The 21,778-nt window shown below is 25.9% G+C and overlaps 1 protein-coding gene across 1 annotated transcript; it reads right to left on the bottom strand.

Annotated features, from left to right (window-relative positions):
* Window positions 1–5,196: 5,196 nt before the first annotated feature.
* LOC128962510 (zinc finger protein SNAI3-like) lies at window positions 5,197–15,616 on the bottom strand. Its single transcript, XM_054308884.1, has 5 exons — window positions 15,448–15,616; window positions 6,290–6,870; window positions 6,147–6,215; window positions 5,931–6,013; window positions 5,197–5,647 (listed from the first exon to the last, which is right to left on the bottom strand). Exons 1-5 carry the CDS (start codon window positions 15,614–15,616, stop codon window positions 5,281–5,283), a joined length of 1,269 nt encoding a protein of 422 aa, XP_054164859.1. The 3' UTR covers window positions 5,197–5,280.
* Window positions 15,617–21,778: the final 6,162 nt, after the last annotated feature.

The raw sequence follows: 21,778 nt of genomic DNA, 5'->3' as shown, positions 1-21,778 counted from the left end.
ATAATAGTAAAGGGAAAATAGTGAGTATATAGAAATATAAAGAAAAGCGACTCACAAGTGATGCTCTAATAAGATAAGTAAATGTTTTGTCGCACAAAATGGTCGATTATATATAAGTTTATATATATTATATATATTGTACATTATTATATAATATATAACTTTTATATTTATATAATTTTGTGTATTGTATTATTTTGTGGATGTATTTTACAAAATACAAACACAATCATCAATAAAAGATAATATTTGCTAACAATTTTTCTGCAAAAATATTTTTATCAATCCTTTAGTCTGTGAAACACATAAAAAGTCTATTTTCACACAAAATAACAGTGAGAGTGAACTGGCAATCAAACAAAAACACTATAAACTAAAAACACAGATATTATATATATACTGTATATATACCGTATATATACCGTATATATACCGTATATATACCGTATATATACCGTATATATACCGTATATATACCGTATATACCGTATATATTGTATCGATTATTGATTAAAGCAATACTTTATTGCCGTCTGACTTATTAATGTTAGCACAAACAGCAATCACGACTTATATACAATACTGTGTATGTGTTTGGCTATCCATAGGCTTAACCAATAGTTTTCAGTACATATCTGTACACATAAATGATATGATGTCTCTGTTATTATTACAAAACTTTATATAACTATAGATTTTGATGAGAAAATGCAACAATTTTCTAAAGAGATGCTATAAATTCTTGTTAAACCTCTTATTATAAGCACATTAAATCACTGCCTTAAATACCTACCAGTGTTGAGGAAATGGTGACCAAAAAAAAGAGAAAAAATATTTAACTCTTACAATGTCTGGCAATCCATACTTTGGCCATCAAATTATTATAAATGTTTGCCGAAACATAAATAAATCTTCGCTATTATTACGTCTATTGCTGTGTCAATGCTATACTCCCTTTCCCTTCATTTAATATAATAACAAATTTTTCTGTTCACTTATTTTCTTTTTATTTCATATATATATAATATCAAATCAAACAAATCATATACTTTTTTAATAGGCTTATCAAATACTTTTTTCATACACAATATAACTACTAAATTATATATAATTATATATATATATATATATATAAATAATCAATATATTATAACATGATTTATGTTCAAAATTACAATTTTTAAATATTTTTTATCATCATTATCTTGATCTTTATTGATTTACATCCACGCATGTATTTGATTGATATAATGTATTATTTTTAACATTTTTTTGATAAAGTTTTAATTGTATGTATCATATTAGATTGTCGTGTTGTATATCTATTTGATTACAATAATATTATGATTTTTATTACAACATTTTATTCACATTAGTATACATTAAAATTTTTTAAATGCTATTTAATAATAAAGCCATTATTACGAAAGTTGTTATATAATTTAAAAAACAATAAATGAGTTGTCATTTTTAGTGTTAATTTAGTTGATTAAATAGACAGTCGAGAATACATTTAATGTTTTTAAGAAAAATAATCAAATAGTAACATCCCTTACAATATAGATATTTATATAATAATATATTAAATATATATATATATATATATAATTTACTGCATATAATTTTAGAGTATATTTACATCAAAAATAAATTAAAACTAAATAAATTAATTATCATATTAATATAATACTTGTTACATAAAAACACTATTGTATTTGAATAATAGTTAATTGCTATAATACTGTATAATATATTCACTCAACACAACTACCTGTACATCATTTTATTGCTTTTGCGAATTATTATTTCCTACAGAATATTCTTTAATTTGAATATTCTGTTTGCAAATAGTTTTGAGTTTTTTTTATAATTAAATAATGCATAAAAATTTTTGTATTAGTTTTACAATTAATATAGTAATTTCAAACCGTTAGCTAAAATATAAATATATATATACACATACTATATATTAATTGAATATATTGCAGTTTTATTATTTAAAAAATAATTATTCATTAATTATATAATGATTTAAAATAAGATAATTCTGACAAACTGTGATTAACTAAAATTCTCAAGATAATTCAAAGTTTATAATTTAACAATAATAAATAAATAAAAATTTTATATATTGCCTGCAATTTATTCAATTATTAACATTTAATTATGAAATATTAATGATTAATTACACAATTTACACACTAAAACAATTGATTGTTAACTAAAATCAATAGTTTGTCAATCAATAGGTGCATAGTTTTACAAAATGATTGATTAATTGATTGCCAAAAAAGACTTTTATACATTTATTTCAAATCTTGCAAGTTTTCCAACAATTAATATTAACAAAAAAATTAAGTAAATTGTAGGCATAAATGATAGTAATTATAGCAATATTATATTATTATTAGTATTACGATTGTTTTGTCTAATTTCCTCTATTTTTTCGTTTAAATCTATTGTAAACTCAAATCAATTATATATATTTTTAAAGGACGGTAATTGGATCTAAAAATTGTTATAATTTGATTGTATGTGTGTTTATTACTGATAGTCTAATAATAATTTTAAGTTTAACTCGAGTTAATTATATATTTTTTCAAACATTGGAAGCATATGATTAATACAGTATTATTGCTTTAGATTTGCCAAACAAATGATAGTCTAATTTTATGCACCATTTAATTCATTTTTTAATAAAATGATAATATATATATATATATATACTGTACATATCATTACTAATTTTTTTATTGCACAAAATTTTGTATTTATTATTATTATTTTAATCGCTTGTCTCTGACTAGACTTCAAACACTTGTCAATGAATAAGACAGGGATGAGAAAAAAAGAAGAGTAAGAGGGAGAGAGAGATGGAGAGAGAGGGAGAGAGATAAAGAGAGAGAGAGAGAGAGAGAGAGAGAGAGAGAGAAGATAACTAAATGTTTTTTGTACTAATATGTAAAAATATCTTTTTACTAAAAAGAAATGTCAAATTTTGATAATAATTTTTTTCAAAAGTGTCAATTAGTAATCAATAAATTTGACCAGGATTATAAATAAATTGCATCTGTTCCCAGCCATATACACATTATCATACATTCAAATGACAGTCAGTTTTTTATAAATAAAATATTTACAATACTTTAGGTCATTGTGAATGCATTTCATGAGTTAATTAATTAATCTGATTTTTTACACTATATTTCAATAATATTGTATCGATATTATTATGCTTTTATCGTTTATAAATTGCTTGAAATATAGATAGAAAACATATAGTTCACAGCTTTATATTTCTATATTTATGTACTTTATATTTATAAATGATATTTACAAATGATTTAGTGGTGTTTTGTATATTTATTTATATTATGATAACGCAAAATAATGAATTTTTAGCAAACTTTGCAGCAAACAATGCTTTTAAAAATAATAGATAGATGTTTAACACACATTATTAATTTTAGATAAATATTATCATAATGTTATTATACGCAACAATTTTTATATTAACTAAATAAATCACAAAATATATATATATATATATATTTACTATTAATTATATATATGTATGCATCTGTTTGTTTATTCTAAATATTAATAAATAATTTTGTTGTCTAAAACTCAATGATTGAGATATAATGTAAAACTACAGTTAATAGAAACCATTAATTTAAAACTAAATTTTTGTGCTTTTTTTGAAAAATCACTGATAAAAGACTAGAATACAGTGCCTTATCTATAATGATAATATCGATATTACATTAATAATAAATATCTAATAAATTATAGTAAAAATACCAACAAAACAAAACAAATTAAAAATTAGTGGTTAAGAGAGAAATCAAAGTTTTTGCTTATTATGATTGACGGCAATATGTATGTCCAACAAAATCCTGGTGATTGTTGGGGAACAAACATATTATTTTTTTAGGGAACCGCCAAAAAAGCTCAAACTTTGTATGAAAATTGCATTACTGTTTGGATGGGTCTACAGTTCGGGATAGTTATTAAACTCCACCCGACATTAGCTGCAGACAGAAATTAGTTTGTTTTTTAGCGCAAAAAACGTCAATATATCATATCATACACAAAGTATAATATATTTTACTATATTTATATATAAATATAAGCACACACTCTTAATAACTAAAGTTATATATTATTTTTTATATTGATATTTGAGATGAGAGAGACAGCAGAGAAATAAGAGCAACATTTGTTTAGTGTCACTGAATTGTTGCTCACAACCAGTGCTACCAAATACTATACTGTACTATATGTGCACTATTGTTCACTAAGTCTATTGCTTATCAATTTTGGACATAAATACGAAAGTCAGACAAAATGAGTGAGTGTGAGGAAAGAGAGAGAGAGAGAGAGAGAGAGAGAGAGAGAGAGAGAGAGAGAGAGAGAGAGAGAGAGAGAGAGAGAGAGAGAGAGAGAGAGAGGTGAGTGAGAAAAAAAGTGAGAGACAGCTAAGTTAGAAATGAGGGAAAAACAAAACGGCAAATAAGTTATATGCCATGAATGAGATAAAAGATAAAACTAATGAAACTTACTTTACAGTATAGTTTAGGTTATAATAAAAATACACAGCAAGAGAGCTGTTAGAAAGCACTGTTAGATTGCTGTTAGACTAGAGAATCATAAGTATATACTATATATCTCACAAATCAGATATACAGCAACTATTTTTTATATATGTCTATAATAATAATAATAATTGTAATAATAATAATCGTAAAATTTTTTGTACAAAAACACATTCAGCGTTAAGTTAAGGATGCGTTAGGCTATTGCTCTGCAAACTATACATTTGGCTTATGAGCCGAGAGAGGCTATACAGGCTATCAGCCCTATGAGAGGCACGTCTTGTTTCAAAGATTTTTCATTTGTTTATATGTAAACTATATAAATAGAAATTATATAAATTATATTATATAAGCAGCACATATGAGAAGCAAAAATTTGTAGTGTTATAGTGAAATGTTTTATGTAATACTAATGTAATTTAGTTTTGTTATCATAGTGTTATGTCTTATTACACCTTAACTCACGTTATTATATGCTTACGCTAAGCCTAATGGAGGAAATCAAGCACCGAGTCTTAAATAATACATATTTTAGTGTATTTTCTTAACAACCGTTTTTAATACAATTATTTTTCAGTAAATATAAAGCAAAAGTCGGGACTCCAGTTGTATCGTAAATAAAAACTAAAGCCATTTAATGCAAACCCATTTCATCATAGATTTTGGCCATTAATTTAGATTTTCATCTCAATTGGCGAGTGAATGACTGGCACTGTGAGCCCACTCCTCGAGTTGTATACTGTTTTATGCTGTGATGAGATCCACCACTACTGCTATTACTGTTATTATCACTTTGGTTTAGCATTAGAAGTGATTGATCTGCAGGTGAGTATGGACTGTGCGGTGAATGTAGAGATCGGGGAGAGTGAGTATGTGGTGTGGCCGGTGCTGGTGACGACACGGACGAGTTGGGACTGGCGGGCACTGACGTCGAGTCTTTAAAACAGGATGACTCATAATGCTTGTTCAGATAGGACTTCAATGCAAACGATTTGTTGCATCGCTGGCATCGGAAGTGCTTAAATGTACTGTGAGTTTGCATATGAGCCCTAACACCACATATAGATATATAAAAATAGAAACACAATATTATTATATTTTTGCGTAACATATAATTTGCTCATTAATATAATATCATTGATTTCATTCAATATTTAATATACTTTGTAATCATTTAATATAATAATAATACAAAGTTATGGCCATAAAAATAGCATTAAAAATGTATGCTTCATATAATGATAGTAAAAAACAAAAATGCATTTTTAGAAAGATATAAATATTTGGTGCGCTTTGACTGTGAAATTTGAGTGATTTTTATATATAATTTACCTAAGATTTGATCGATCGGCAAAAGCTTTGCCGCAATGGGCGCACCCAAAGGGCTTCTCTCCCGTGTGAGACCTCATGTGACCCTACAATACGTTCACAACATTTATTAAATCAGTTTTTGCATTAATTTGAAAATGACGTGATCTATCATATCTATTAGATGAGCACATCTATGCATTATATATATTAATGTAATGTATAGAAAGGCATACATACCTGCAAAAGCCATGGCCTCGAAAATGCTTTACCACAGGCATCACACTTATGATTCAAATTATGTGTTAGCTATCAATTGGATTAAAAGCAAAGATATTAAAGTAATGATTCAATTGAATGGTGTTATTGTTTGATTGACTGACCACATGCATAGCGAGGGCAGGCATACTGACGTAAACCTTGGAACAGGTGGGACACTTCTTTGCCAACTGTGAGTCAGGGCTCCGGTGTGTCTGTTTGTGTCGGGAAAGGTTGGATGACGTGGCGTAATGTTTACCACATTCAGAGCACGTGTATCGCGCCTTCTCTTTGGGCTCAGATTGTGGGCTCACAGAAGAGGCGGTTGTATTCGTTGTGTTTCGTCTTCGAGACCGACCGTCGCTGATAAAGAAGGCATCGTATGTATAGCTTATTGTTACGTTTGGTTTGTGGTCTGATTTGTCATCATTTGAGTCGTCAATATTGTCATTAATGCCATTACTGTTAGTATTATGAAAGTCGTTGTTATTTAAGGAAAGAGATAAAGTAGAGGCCGACGATTCCGGTCTTTGTGGTGATAGTGATGGTTGTGGTGATTGTGATGATTGTGGTCGACAATTGTCTATAATTTTATGACCCTTTTTATTGCTTAAATCCAATTCCTTTTCCTCAGCGGACTCTTCAACAATAGATGTCTCATGACTTGAGCTCTTGTTATGTATGACTTCTTGTTGATGAATATATCCTACAAATTATTATTAAACACAATATTTTAGATATTGAATGAAAAAAAAGAAAAACACTTTAAACAATCACAACAAATACATCTACTATTGCATCAAATTATTTATTCAATGAATAAAAGTCAATATATTTCTAACAAAAAGCTTTATTATTCTTATTATTATTATTATTGCAAACCATTATTATGATAGCACTTATTGGACAACACTTTAGTTGTACTCTTTTAATATAACCTATACATAGAATAAACATAATATCATATTGTAATGGTATGTGTGTTATGCTATGTTATGCATTAATATAATGCTCAATAAAATATAGCCATTATATATAAAACATTATATTATATAAAACATTAAACAACAACAGGTTTCTCATGAATATTGAGTCAATTGGTCGTACACTTCAACCAACCAACCTCTCTCTCTCTCTCTCTCTCTCCCTCTCTCTGTCTCTCTGTCTGTCTGTCTGTCTCTCTCTCTCTCTCTCTCTCTCTCTCTCTCCCTTCACTCTTGTCTCTTGACTCATGTCTTGCATTTTGTTGAGTGTTTTCATATATCTATTTATATATTTATATTTGAGTATTTATATATCAATGCATATAAGTATTTATATATATATATATATATATATATATATAATATATGTTATGTTATTGCTTTTCTTGTAGTAAAAAGTCACTCATAGAAATAGAAATATATAAAAAATTGATTTCATATCAAGTTGTTGCATTTTTACAAAATTTTTATATTTATTAAACTTTTATTTCATACAAAAACATTTTTTTATTTGAGTGCTTAAAAAGTTAATGCTTTAAATCATAATTAATGTTTTAAATTGATTTTATATTTATATTTAAATACTGTATATATATATGAATCAATAGTAAAAGTGAATGAAAAAATAGTACCAAAAGAAACGATTGATAATTAAGATTAATGTTTACTATATCTTCAAGTTTTAAGTTTCAAATTATTGAAAGTGCTTTAAAAATATTGTATAAACAATTCATTCTCCTGTTAGACATTATTATTGATTATTTATTGTAGAATTATTATTTTTATATATAAATCAAGTGAATATCATATTTTATTTCATGTAATAAATGATATTTTATAACGAAGTAAACAAGTTTAGATTATAAACTTATTGAATAACAATAATAATAAATACAATATACAGTACTGTGCCATACGATCCCTTTTTTTAATACACTGTATTAATATTAAATATTTAAATTTAATATAAACACAAACACACAAATCTAAATATTTAAAAAGCATAATTAAATTAATGGTAAACATAATTTAAGATATCATTCTAAATTATTATTTTTTATTATATTAGCAAAATAAATATTTACAAATTACTATTTGTTGAACAACTATAAAAATGACTTCATAAAAAATAATCAAATTTGTTATATTTTGATCACTATTTTGTTTTATTTACTATATAATACAGTATACTTATAGTATAAATAATTAATAAATAGGTACATAATATGCTATTAGATAATAACATAAAAATTGATTTTCGCTTAAATCTGTTTGCTCTCGATAGACTCTTTTTTTTTGTTTTATAATTATAACCTTAAAAACATTTGCAAAAATTAGTTTTATTGATAAGAAATCGTGAGATCATAGAGATGAGAGACACAAATACTATACATATACAGTAATATATATATATATATATAGTGTGTATTTAGATAGACTCCAATATTAGCCAAATGAATGTTATAAATAGTCCCAAGTGGTGCTCTGTTTTTTTGCCCAAAATATTCATGAGAAACATAATGCAAAAAAATTTATGCACTATTTTCCCAAAGCTATTACATACACATATATATATATATAAAAGTAGTATAAAAATAGTGTATTTTTTCTCTCTTTTTTTTAGTAATACAGATAAGCAATTTATTGCCAGTGCTCTCACTCATGTCAATCCTTATTCCTCTATCTAATGCAATAAAAACAAATATTATATTAGTTTTTGTTAGTTTGAATAAATTCATTGAATAATTTTTTCTCGTCTATATGTTGCCCGCAATTTAACAAATTAATTTTGCGCTTATACTGTAAATGCCATTTTAAAACATTGTAATTGATTTGCATTAGATGTCATTAAAATTAATGGTTATTTATATTATGAATTAATTTATTAATTTATCAAATTTTAACTATAAAGTTTATATATTATATACAGTAATATATTAACATAAAATATTGTTATAAAAATATTTTTATTTGGTAAACAAAGTCAATAATATTGATTTAATACTACTGTATATGAAAACTTTGAGATAATTATATTCAAATCAGTGATACATCAATGGATAAGTGCATGAAATGGATTATCAGTGTATATGTGATAATGTTTGAAGCTTTAAGAATGATATATGACTTGAATATAAGGCTTAATAAGATATCCAATGGTTATATGTGAACATCACTTGCGATATCATCTCTTATTTCTTGAATATCATTATTTTTTATTTACCATCAAATTGAAGACAATTCATTGCAATTTGACCGCATCCTCTATATATATATATATATATATCTCACACACCAAATAATAGCACTGTTTTTCTATTTATTTTTCATAGCAAACCACTTGTATGTCTCAACAATATATTCAATTGTTTGTGTTTGTTGACTATGAACTACAGTTTATATATACAGTATATATATAACTCATATATATATACTCATGAAAAGGACTTAATTAAAGAGTCAATTTTAAGAAATACATGATTGCATTCAAAATAAAACTGACAATTAAATAAATTAAACAACTATTTAATACAAATACACAATGATTAACATATATATAATATAAGTTTATTTTTATCTAATGTATAATTAGGACTCAACTTTCTAACAAAATAGAAAATTTGAATAATTTTTTCGTAGCACTTGTTTTCTTGAGACTTAAAGTAATGTTTATTTTATGTATTTGTGGCTCTAATTTACAATAAAATATATTTATCTGATTGTCACGAAATGATTTAAGCAATAGTTATATATATATATATATATATATTAGTGACAATAATATTATTGTGAATCGGAAGCAATGGTTACCAATCAGTTTGTATTATACTGTATGTATGTATAGATGTGTGGACATAACATTAGTGGTATTAGTGGTAATATAAAGCAAAAACAGCATTAGACACGCAAAAATATGTGAGATATTAAAATAATATGACAATATTTGCTCTACTATTTTATAGAAAAACGTTTACATATATCTATGGCATACAAATGTGTGTCTGTTTTCGTGATACCAGTGCAGTACACACATAACATAACAACCTTTTATTAAATGATATAATCATTTGATCGTAATATCAAACAAAAGAATTGCAAAGTATGGGCAAAGTATAGCAATTTCCCCTTTTTGTTGCCACTAATAATTGGCTGCATTTGTATGATGTGTAGAAATTGTCAAAATAATGTCAGATAACGGATAAAAAAGCAATGAAAAGCAATGAAAACCCTGGAATTCCTGAGCTCTTTCATTATACAATACCTATCAATTGAATGGACCGACAGTTTAACAAAAATATGTGAATTTCTTAACCAAACAATAATATCCTAAAAATTTCAACTCAAACTCTATTTGACATCAAAATAATCAAATTTTATAGATATAAATACAAAATAAAACTATTTCTTATATAATATTATACTGTACTGTAAATGTTGTTATGTATACATTTCATTGCTATGATTGGTTTGAAAATGTGAAACATTTTACTCATTAGATGTAATATTTAGATATTGAATATATTATTGGATGAATAAGTGGCTCAGCAGGTGTTGTATGATATTATAGAGTCTGAGCTATAGCTTCATTCATATTGTCGATGCCAGTGATGCCAACTTATGACGTCTATATGACTACAGGGGTCTTCACCAGTGACCACATGCTAAGCAAAAAAGGGATACAAAAGTGATACCCACAAGAATCTCAATGTTTATCATCTCTTATGGACTGTCTTTTTGCTTTTGATGACTCCATTTACACTATAATAGCAACAGTTGTGGAGTAGTGGAGTATCAGTGATAGGATTCTGGATGTCTGACTGTCAGGGCTTTGGGCTGATTACCAGATTTAGGCCTACAAAACAGTTTTTACTATATATTTATACTCAACTCATACATTCTACCGTTGGCTCAGTTATGTGAATATAAGACATAAAACCACTACATTACACAACAAAATATAAAGGATATGATGAGTGAGTGTGTGAGCCCTTTGGCTGTGAATATTTGGCCGCAACTCAGCTCTAACTCTGGCATTCATTTTCATTGAAAATCCTTTTGGCATTCATGTGATGATACTTTTGGTTAATACTTATATAATAAGAAATGCCTATAAAATAGACTAACATGTAATAAGAGGGAACAGTTGCCTCTGAGCAGCACTAAGGGATCAAATATAGCTTTTTCTCTGCCATATAATGCCCGCATAAATGTATTAAATATTTTTGTTGATATCACTGCTGCAAAATGAAAGTTAAATATAGAGATAATATAAGAGAAAGTAGAGAATGGGATAACAAATCCCACATACATTTCATACATACACTATATTTATAGTTAAACATTAACTAAGTTTTATTAGTGAATATAAATTTACTTTCCTTTTGGCAATTGTGTGTAACACTTGTTGACACAATTCAATAATAGTAAAATATATAAAAATGATAATAATATAAAGGCAACAGTATTATAGCAAAATATGTGTGTATATGTATTATAGTATATGTATTTTGTTGCAAAAGCTATATTAAAAGGCATTAATCTCTAATAATCCATTGTATTGTAGAGTCATTTTTGCAAACATAAAAATAAGTTGAATAAGTTGTTGCACTGGCGATAAAATAGTATACATAAAATCACGGCACCGGCAGCACAGGCAACACATATAAAGTACTTCAATTATATAAGCTTTTGTTGCTATTTATGTTCAACAATGGCACCAAACATAACAACACACTGTATATACCGTTATATATATATAACAGTATAAAAGATATCGATATATTTTCATATAGCTATTAAATACAGTATATGGACACATAAAATTATATAGCATTTATTTAAGGCAAAATTATAAATAGTCGCCCACCTATAAGATAATATAATATATATATACATTATAGAAATTGGTATAAAACTCTCTCCCTCTCTCYCTCTCTCTCTCTCTCTCTCTCTCTCTCTCTCTCTCTCTCTCTCTCTCTCTCTCACACACACACACACACACAGAGAGAGAGAGAGAGAGAGAGAGAGAGAGAGAGAGAGAGAGAGAGAGAGAGAGAGAGAGAGAGAGAGAGAGTTAATAGTAAATAGAGAGTTATATATGTATTGGGTGAGCATAAAGGCACGAACTGGGCTTAAGGAAAGGCAGACAAAACAGGCAAAAGTAGTGCAATATTAGTAATCCATTCTCTGTCAGATAATAGCATATTTTAAATGATAGGATTTCTGAGAGAAAAGACAGTTTCAAAAGGTTTTACATTGTGTTTCATACGTGTTGTGTGTCTATGACTCGACTCTATCAATCGCTAACACTATCATATCATATCATATCGTAATAATAATGTGCTTATAGTGTGTGCTCTTTTGCACATTTAATGCACAAATACATTACATAACACCACACACACACACACTCACTCACACACACACACACACACACACACACACACACACACACACACACACACACACACATACATACATACATACACACACATATATATATATATATATACATAGATATAAATATATGTATGTATATAATATAGACAATAAGATTTGAATCTCTATTACCCGATATTATAGCCTCCAAAATGATATAAAACAAGTTATAGTCTCGACATTCGTGTAATACCTCGTCATATAAGCCTTAATCGCACTTATTTTCCTCTTAAAACTTATTGCATTGCTTCGAGTCTTTTAATAAAAAATTCTACAATAAATGTATTTTTTGTAATATTATTATTATTATTATATAATATAGAGATATACAGTATGATATATATATATATATATATATATATATATATATATATATTTACTACATTTGTGTCTTACAATTGCATTCACCACAAACTTAGTGATCAATTGTTGATCACTCGCAACAAACTCAACAATTCAATGACTTTATTCAGTATAATATATATTTGGATTCAATATTTAATGACTTTTTCTATTGTGTTAAACATTTTTTATTTACTGGTATTACAATAACTTTCATAATAATATAATTTTAAATTTATTTTTACCCAAAAAATCTTTATATCAAAATTTTTTCAAAAAACGTAAACTCAATCAACAAAAACTCTTATTATTTAATAATAGGTTTTAAAGTATACTGTAATTTTTAATATAGTGTTACTTTTGTTTTAGCAATTTTATTTTAAATTATAATTAATTTCAAAAGTTAAATATTATATCCTGTTTTATGTATCAGCATTTTTAAATAATTTAAAAACACAAATTAATAAACAAATAATAAAAATTATTTAATTATCTAATTATATATTTTAAATAATAATAATAACATTATTTACTATACAATATATATATATATATATATATAATATCAATTGTATATATAATTAAATGTATATTTTAAATAATAATAATTACATTTTTTAATAATGTATATTTGATTAAAAAAAGTTATATCATTAAAATTAATTTAAGAATTATAATATGTGTTAAACTTATCGCAAACCAAACAAATAAAAACGATTTAAAGATAAATATTGTGACATAAAATAATGTTTGTCAAATAACAACAATTAATACATTATGAAATGTAATGATGAAAATATTTAAAAATAACAGATATTATAATGTTACTGAAATATATGATTTCCTAATATAAATGTAAATAATTACGCAAATGAAAGGCAAATAAAATAAAAACAACGGTTTAATTAGCATTTATTCACACATTTTGTTAAATACTGTATACTTTGTTGTGTGAAATCACTGTATTTGTATGTAAGTTGAAATTTGAAACTTGAATTAAAGACTTTTATTAGTAATTCATAATTAATTAGAAATGTCTTTAAGGTAAATGATATAATTATGTAATTAATTGATAAAACATGCTTTAGTCGCTAAAATAAATCTATAATTATTATTATATAAATAATATTTTGACACAAACGACAACAACATATTATGATTAATATATATATTAATGTAACGGAAATTCATTATTATTAGTTTCTGTGATAAAAGAGTATTCATTGGTAAAGTGTATGGCTTTTTGGGTATTTTATTGGTTAGTGTTTGTTATGGCAATAGGTATTTGTTGTGTGATATCATTTGAATTATTGTCATTGAAAGCAGTGACAGAAGGACTAAAACAAATTTATATTGTATGAGCCATTGGGGGGACATTACCGACAAAAATAAAAACCAATACTAAGGCATACGAGTGGGTGAGTGAAAGAGCACTTGTATGATAGTATTAAAAGTAGAATCACATCACACACACACACACACACACATATATATATACTGTATATATATATATATATATATATAAACATACAGCACTATTATTGTAGAATTGTATGAGCGCTAACAAGTGTCTTAATACAACAGGGCCTGAATTTGTATATATATGTGTCCGGTGCTAATATAGTGTCTGTGCCAATATATGTGCCAATATATGTACGGATTGAACATTAAAATTACAAGAGTGAGAGCACATCTGTTGTCTCTCCTATTGAACATTCAATATATTATATACTTGTAATATAAAGCAATATTAAACTACATTTTAACATATCTGTAGCTCTCTTTCTCTCTCACTGACTGTTAGCTCATATGCAAACACCATTAGTGAGGGAAACACTATATAAAACATACAACAACTCGAGGGCTAAATCATTGAAGGAGTCCAACAATTTTTTGTATGTGAATGTTATATAACGAAAGCAAACATTTAAAGCAATACAATGACAATATACTGTACAGTGTCTCAAACTCATCATTATTATCCTTTAGGATTTGTATGAGGATTAATGAATATATATATATATTATTTGAGGTAAACGTATTACGTGTTTCTAATAAATCCCGGAGCAGTCAAACTCGTATTAATCCTTAAATTATTCTTTTATAAAATCAAAAGGTATTTTTGAACACGAATTACACATTTTCATGATTACACTGCATATCATTATCTATATATTTAGTCATTAATATGATATACAGTTTTTTGGAAGCAAAAAAAATGTATTTAATTCATTCAGTGTATATAATATTCAATACTTTAAAACTTATTATTAGACATAAAATTACATTTTAACTTTAAAATATAATATTCAGTATTAAAAAGAGAAAATATCTCATAATCTTTTCAACTAAAAAACATGTTGTGCCGCACAACAAGTTATAGCCATTCTGTGTATATATTATTACTTATCTCTATAATTATCAAATTTCTTATAATAAAACACACTTTCATAATCTCAAGAGATTCATACAAATTATAAAAAATGTTTCCATAAACACAACAACAAAAAATCGCTTACCATTATAACAGAAGTTTAGATTGAGGTAGTTTGGATTGGGTGATAGTGTCGATGGACAGGGAGATGGTGCTGTCTCGCCTTCGGTAGGACTCAACGGTTGTTTATAATACCACTTCCCGCTGTGGTCTATCGGGTGTTTGACTTTTTTGACCAGAAATGATCGCGGCATCGTCTATAATTGTTAGTCAGCAAATACATCGTCAATAAACTACAGTACTATATAGTCTTAAATAAACATAATTTTCTAATATACTGTACTGTAGTTGATATGAGTTTCAACAATCAGTAAAGTAAACAAACTTTTTTATATATACTGTATATATGATCAACAGTAACAGCAAACAATACAACAATCACTGTCACAAATATAAATATGAATATAATAAACTATATATATAATAATAATAATAATAATAATAATAATAATAACAATAACAATAACAATAATAGTAATAGAAAAATTATAAAAATATTTACCCATTGATAAACAATAAATTAGTTATAAATTAAATATGTTTTCATTTAAATTTGACGAACACACTGATAAAATATATTTTATATTTTTTCTATATATAAAACATTTTTTAAAAGTAAAATTTGTTGATTTTGATTTCACAGAAAAATAAAAACACTTTTTTAACTATTGAAAAGTTTAAATTTTGTTATATATAAATATTATATGAAATAAATACTAATAAAAGAAGTGTAGAAACAAATTTTTGGAAAAATAGTTATAATCTTTTGGAGCGAAAAGAGTAGATAACTAAGAGGACAGCATTTAGTATATTATATAAATAAATTGCATTTAAAACTTGATGCCAACAGAGATGCTAACAGTGTGGTGGTTGTTGTGTGCGATACTGTTAGTGTGTTAGTGTATGTACTGTATGTGTGTGTGTGTGTTATGTGTTGAGCATTAGGTGCTCTCAGTCCTCTCACTTGAGTCAATATAACTATTGCTTAGACTATGAATGGAAGCGCCGGAACGATACCAACAATAATGCAGTATTAAAGGCCTCATTCTCTATGAGTTTCCAATATATAGCTTTTAGAGCATGAGCAGCACTGGTAGATCATATATCGTACCACACTTTATGGACAAACAACGATTGCGTCAAAAAGAGCTGAACAATTGATCGACCGATATATTAGTCTCAGTTTAGTTCAAATATCAATATAAACAAAACAAAACTAAACTAAACAATATAAAATATTAATAAATTAAATTATAATTGAGTTTTTCAAACCAAAACCAGTCACTCAAATAAATCTAATATTTGATAACTATTTAATAAATTCTTTATATATATATATATATATATATTATCACTATAATCTATTTTATACATATATTATGATTTTAGTAATTAAATTTTAGTAGTCAAACAGTAAACATTTATATATACAGCATATATAACATAATCAATAGAAGAAAGAGAGAGATCAACGTTTATTATTTAATTTTATATTTTCATTGAAAATTAGAAAATACCAGTAAATGTCGTTTGTTTTAGTGCTTGTAATCCGATATTTTATTATATATTTTAAGCGTATTTTGCATTAGTTAACAAAAAAACTATTTTCAGCAAAACTAATACAACAAAACAACAGCACAGCAAACAAGTGTTGACCCAAACATTGAATCCATGAAATGACACTTTTTTGCAAAACACTTAATGCATTGCAATGCAGTGCACAGCAAAAAATTATGACAAAAAAACTAGACATTCATCTAATGGATCCGTGGTTTCATCAATACGTGTTTTATAGTTACTTATATCTCACAAATAATTAAAAAACTTTTTTGTTTGCTATATAATAATGAAAATATTTTTTTGCGTGTGGGATAAATTTTTGTTTGCTTTTTTCAAATAAAAAGATTTAACAAAAAAATATTCTCACAATTTATAAATTATGAGTAATTATGTACTTTTTTATATTTAATATACTGTATATTTTCAAAAATATTGTATACTATTATATATAAATATATAATTCGAAAATTTTAGTATTTTTGTAACATTCAATAAAAATTTAGAAATGTGCTGAACCTGTTTGAGAGATAAAGTTTGAATATAATACACTAAATAATAACAAATAAAAATAAAATTATAAAAGTTTGCAATTTTTTTATAAAGCACATAATTTTATAAAAATGAAGCATAGCTATTAATGTAATTTTATACTCTTTATTTATAACATTTTATTTAATTTTAAAGTTATGTTGAGTGATTAAAATTGTTGAACATTAGTTATAAAAAAAACTATAATATAAAATATAATAATTTAGTAGACCTGAGTTCATACAAACGTACAGTAGATATAAATATATATATATATATGTTGTGAACAGATCAACAAATCACTGTTTAACTCATAATCTAATGGCAAACACAAACACACATTTAGTGCATCAATACATTTACAGTCAGCGTTGCCTTTAATGTGTTTTTCTTTTACTCCATTGAGAAAAATGATTGTCTGTTTTGCGACCATTATTTTGCTAACTATGCTAAACATGTCGACTCAATGTACAAAAAATATACTTCTTGTAGACAAAAAAGGATATATAAAAATTACTTATCTTTGACTAAACATTAAAATTATTTCAACACACACACACACATAAACACACACACACACACACACACGCATACATACACACACACATATATATATATATATATATATATATATATATATATATATATATATATATATATATATATATACAGACATAATAAATGAGTGCTAATTTATAACTTTATTAAATAAAATTTTCTTTTGTTAAAAAAGCTATCGATTTGCGCCACTAATGATAATCATATTTCTATATTATACATTCAAAACATTTTTCATTATTATTTTTATTCAAACGCATAATAATATTAGAAATCAGTTGAATGAGTTTTCATTAGTTAAATAAAAAATATATATAACTAAATATTACACTATAATACTATCAAATATATAAATATATTAGTTTCATATTTGCGTAAAGTAATATATAAAAATTAAATTTATTATTCAAAATATTTATAACTGTTTTATACAGTATGTTCACATATATTGTATATAAATCTTTATATATAATAACATTTATTAGTTAACTGTGAAAACATAAAAGCAAATGAAAGAGAAAAGTTAAATACTAAACAAAAATAGGTAATAAAACAATTAATCTCAATAATTGAGTAAAAATGATCGGAATTTACTATATATATCGTTATATATATTTATATATAATATGTACACGATTTTGATGACCGGATTGAATCAATTAGCTTTGCTTATGACCATCTGATCCCAACCATTACTAAAGCGTACAAATAAATCTTTACCACTAAAATCATAACATGCTATACATACACAACATTTCAAGCGATTGCATGATTTGTTGACTTTGTATAACATTTATTAAATCTAAAAGAAAAACCAAAAATCTAAAAGAGAGTCAGTATAATAGTGCGAGAAATAAAAAAAAGTGTTGAACTGTTTGCTTAAAATATGAAATTGTTTGCACTAAAGAATATAATATATTATAATAAATTAAATTAAATAACAGCAAACATAAAAAAGTGTTGGCAAACAAACTTTATGTTGGAATGGATGACGCGCTCATCTGATTATCTGATTATGTGATCAAATAATGTGTGAATTGTTTGCATTCATCTGATAAGTGATAACTGTTTGTCACTACATATCTTATACTTATGTATTTGTCTTATACTTTATATAATAGGAAAGTAGAAAAAGTGCAAGAATTTTGCCAAAGATTTTAATTTATTTGTTGACATCTTTGTTCAAAATGTCGTACAAATGCCACAATTTCCCGACTCTCTCTCTCTCTCTCTCTCTCTCTCTCTCTCCACAAAGAGACTCATTCAGTCACTTACTCATTGACTTTTTTTCTCATCTTTTCGATACCAGTATTGAATTAAATGGATAATACAGTAGTGATGTGGAGCAGCAAATGTGCAAACCTTGAAACGGTCTTTTCTAAAGACTTAATGTTCATCAATAAATGGTATTCAGTGTTGATTGCATTGATGGCAATCTCTCTCCTCTTTTTTTAGTTAAAGCAAAGGCATGTCTCGTAAAAATTGCTTCGTCTCTCAATTTTTGGACTTTTGTATAAAACATAGAAAGAAAAAATAAATGAATGAATGGATCCTTTTTTGTACGTACAGTATATCTATATGCTCTGTGCATATATATATATATACATTATAGTCATCTATGGTATATATGTCGGGTGTGTATTACTATTATAGTTCATCTTATATATCATTGTCAGAGTTGCCGTGTGTTTCAAAATTTTTCATTTAATTATAAGCAACAATTGCAAAAACATTGAGCATTCAAAACTAGTGCCACAAATCATGAGTTGTCGTCCCCTCTATTTTTTGGGATCTAAATGTAAAACTAAATTAAGTAATTATGTTAAGAATAGTTTTGACACAAATGCAATCATCGATTGAGAGGAGCAGATGTAATGAGAGTAATGGATGTGAACTTTTGTAAAATTATTTTATATAACATACTATACAATACTAAAGTACGGTATTACTGTATTTTTGAATAAATCGACAAATGGTTTAACACATCATCACATATCACGCACACAATGGCATGTATTTGCTATAAGTTATAGCTATTAACTGTATATAATATATCATAAGGTATAAGATTTAGTGAATGAGTGCTTAACTTAGATTTAAGAGACAGCTTATCAAATGTGAATTCATATAACACAAAGAGCAGGTGCTTATAGTTATAGTTTACTATAAGCTTATGATTGTTCATCAATGTGTTCATCATTACTATTAACTCAAATCATTTGCTCTAATAATGAAAGTGTCTGCAAAAGAGACTTACAATATTAGTGGAGGAAAGTTGTGTTTTCTATGGCTTTCTATACAAACAACAAATATATGAAAACAGGTTTCAACTTAATATGTTTTTATGCTATATTGTAGTTAAATTAATATAGAATTATATAATATCAATACATTTGATACATAAGTTGTTTTTAGACTATCGGCTTATGGCTTAACATAAATGACCAACAAATAAGTGTTTTAATTAGTTGATCAACAAATGTATGTCATTAATAAATTTTAATATAATATAAAATCTTAAATTCATATTCAGAAACTTTATTATTAGTAAAACATTTTACATAATTTATTATACAATATTTAAAGATATTGTCAATTTTGTTTAATTATATTATCATATAATATATATTTATATAAAAAGTAAAAATATACTAAAATAAATACAGTATATTAGTTAAATTACAATGTGCTAGTACATTTTTGTATATAATGTGTTGATATATATATATATAATGTATTATGCAATGGATTCTCTAATACTTCTTATAGTATTATATATGAAAACAAAAGGCAAACACAAAACACACCTAACATTATAACATATATATATATATATACTGTATATATAACACATAACAATGCATTTATTTTTAATCAAAATCTAAAAGAGAGCACACAATATATGTATACTAACATTAACAATGAATAAGAGCTCATTAATTGTGTGGAAATGGGAGAAAAGTTAAAACAATTAAAACCACTCCCCAAACATACAGAGTTTTGAATTAGATATACGGCATATACATAGTAAACATTGTTTTCATTTTATACAAAACTGCAGTACTGAATGAGTAACACAACATTTTAAGCAAATGTTAGATTAACTGCTAATATAAAATGCATATAATGTATATGAGAAAATAGAGCATAGTTTTAATGTGATCACTATATATATAAATTAAGCCCTGAGCTCAACAACAGAGGGTCAGTTGGTTGGTGTACATCAAGTATAGCATAAATTAATTTGACGTCTAATGAGATTTCATTCGCTGGACTGATTCAATGTTCAAAATGTTACCAAAAAATTGAGCGCTTTTAATGGTTTTTGATAATACCATACAATGTATTTAATATGTATCGCTATATGATTGCAAACAAGTCATAAATGCACGACTCAATCACGTTTCTCATCAAAGTCACTCTTTTGCCAGCACTGGTACCTCTCCCACCCTATGCTCTACTAGTGATCACTAGTTATACAGTCCAGTATTGGCTATCAGTGCTGTTACTAAGTTATGCCATGCATGTCACTGATACGGACTAACTCAATGCTCACAATTTGCACATTTTATGAATATAACTGTTGCCATGAAAGCCATTATACATACAAATAATTATTATTAAAATATTGTTATACAAAGCATTAATATCTTTACAATAGTTATGTAAACGCGCGACAAATGCAATACAATGATCGTCATATCATTTAT

The sequence above is a fragment of the Oppia nitens genome, unplaced genomic scaffold (genome assembly GCF_028296485.1).
Source record: "Oppia nitens isolate AA-2021 unplaced genomic scaffold, nextdenovo-longstitch-racon4-pilon3 scaffold6_pilon_pilon_pilon, whole genome shotgun sequence".
Classification (NCBI taxonomy): Eukaryota; Metazoa; Arthropoda; class Arachnida; order Sarcoptiformes; family Oppiidae; genus Oppia; species Oppia nitens.
The sequence above is the reverse complement of the archived record's forward strand: the minus strand, read 5'-3'. Positions and strand labels throughout refer to the sequence as shown.

Excerpts from the sequence above, each read along its gene's own strand:
- LOC128962510 (XM_054308884.1), bottom strand. The coding sequence starts at position 15,616 with ATGCCGCGATCATTTCTGGTCAAAAAAGTCAAACACCCGATAGACCAC. Across the intron at positions 6,871-15,447 it reads TCTAAACTTCTGTTATAATG|GATATATTCATCAACAAGAA; the intron begins GTAAGCGATTTT and ends AATAATTTGTAG. Across the intron at positions 5,648-5,930 it reads GCCGATCGATCAAATCTTAG|GGCTCATATGCAAACTCACA; the intron begins GTAAATTATATA and ends ATGTGGTGTTAG.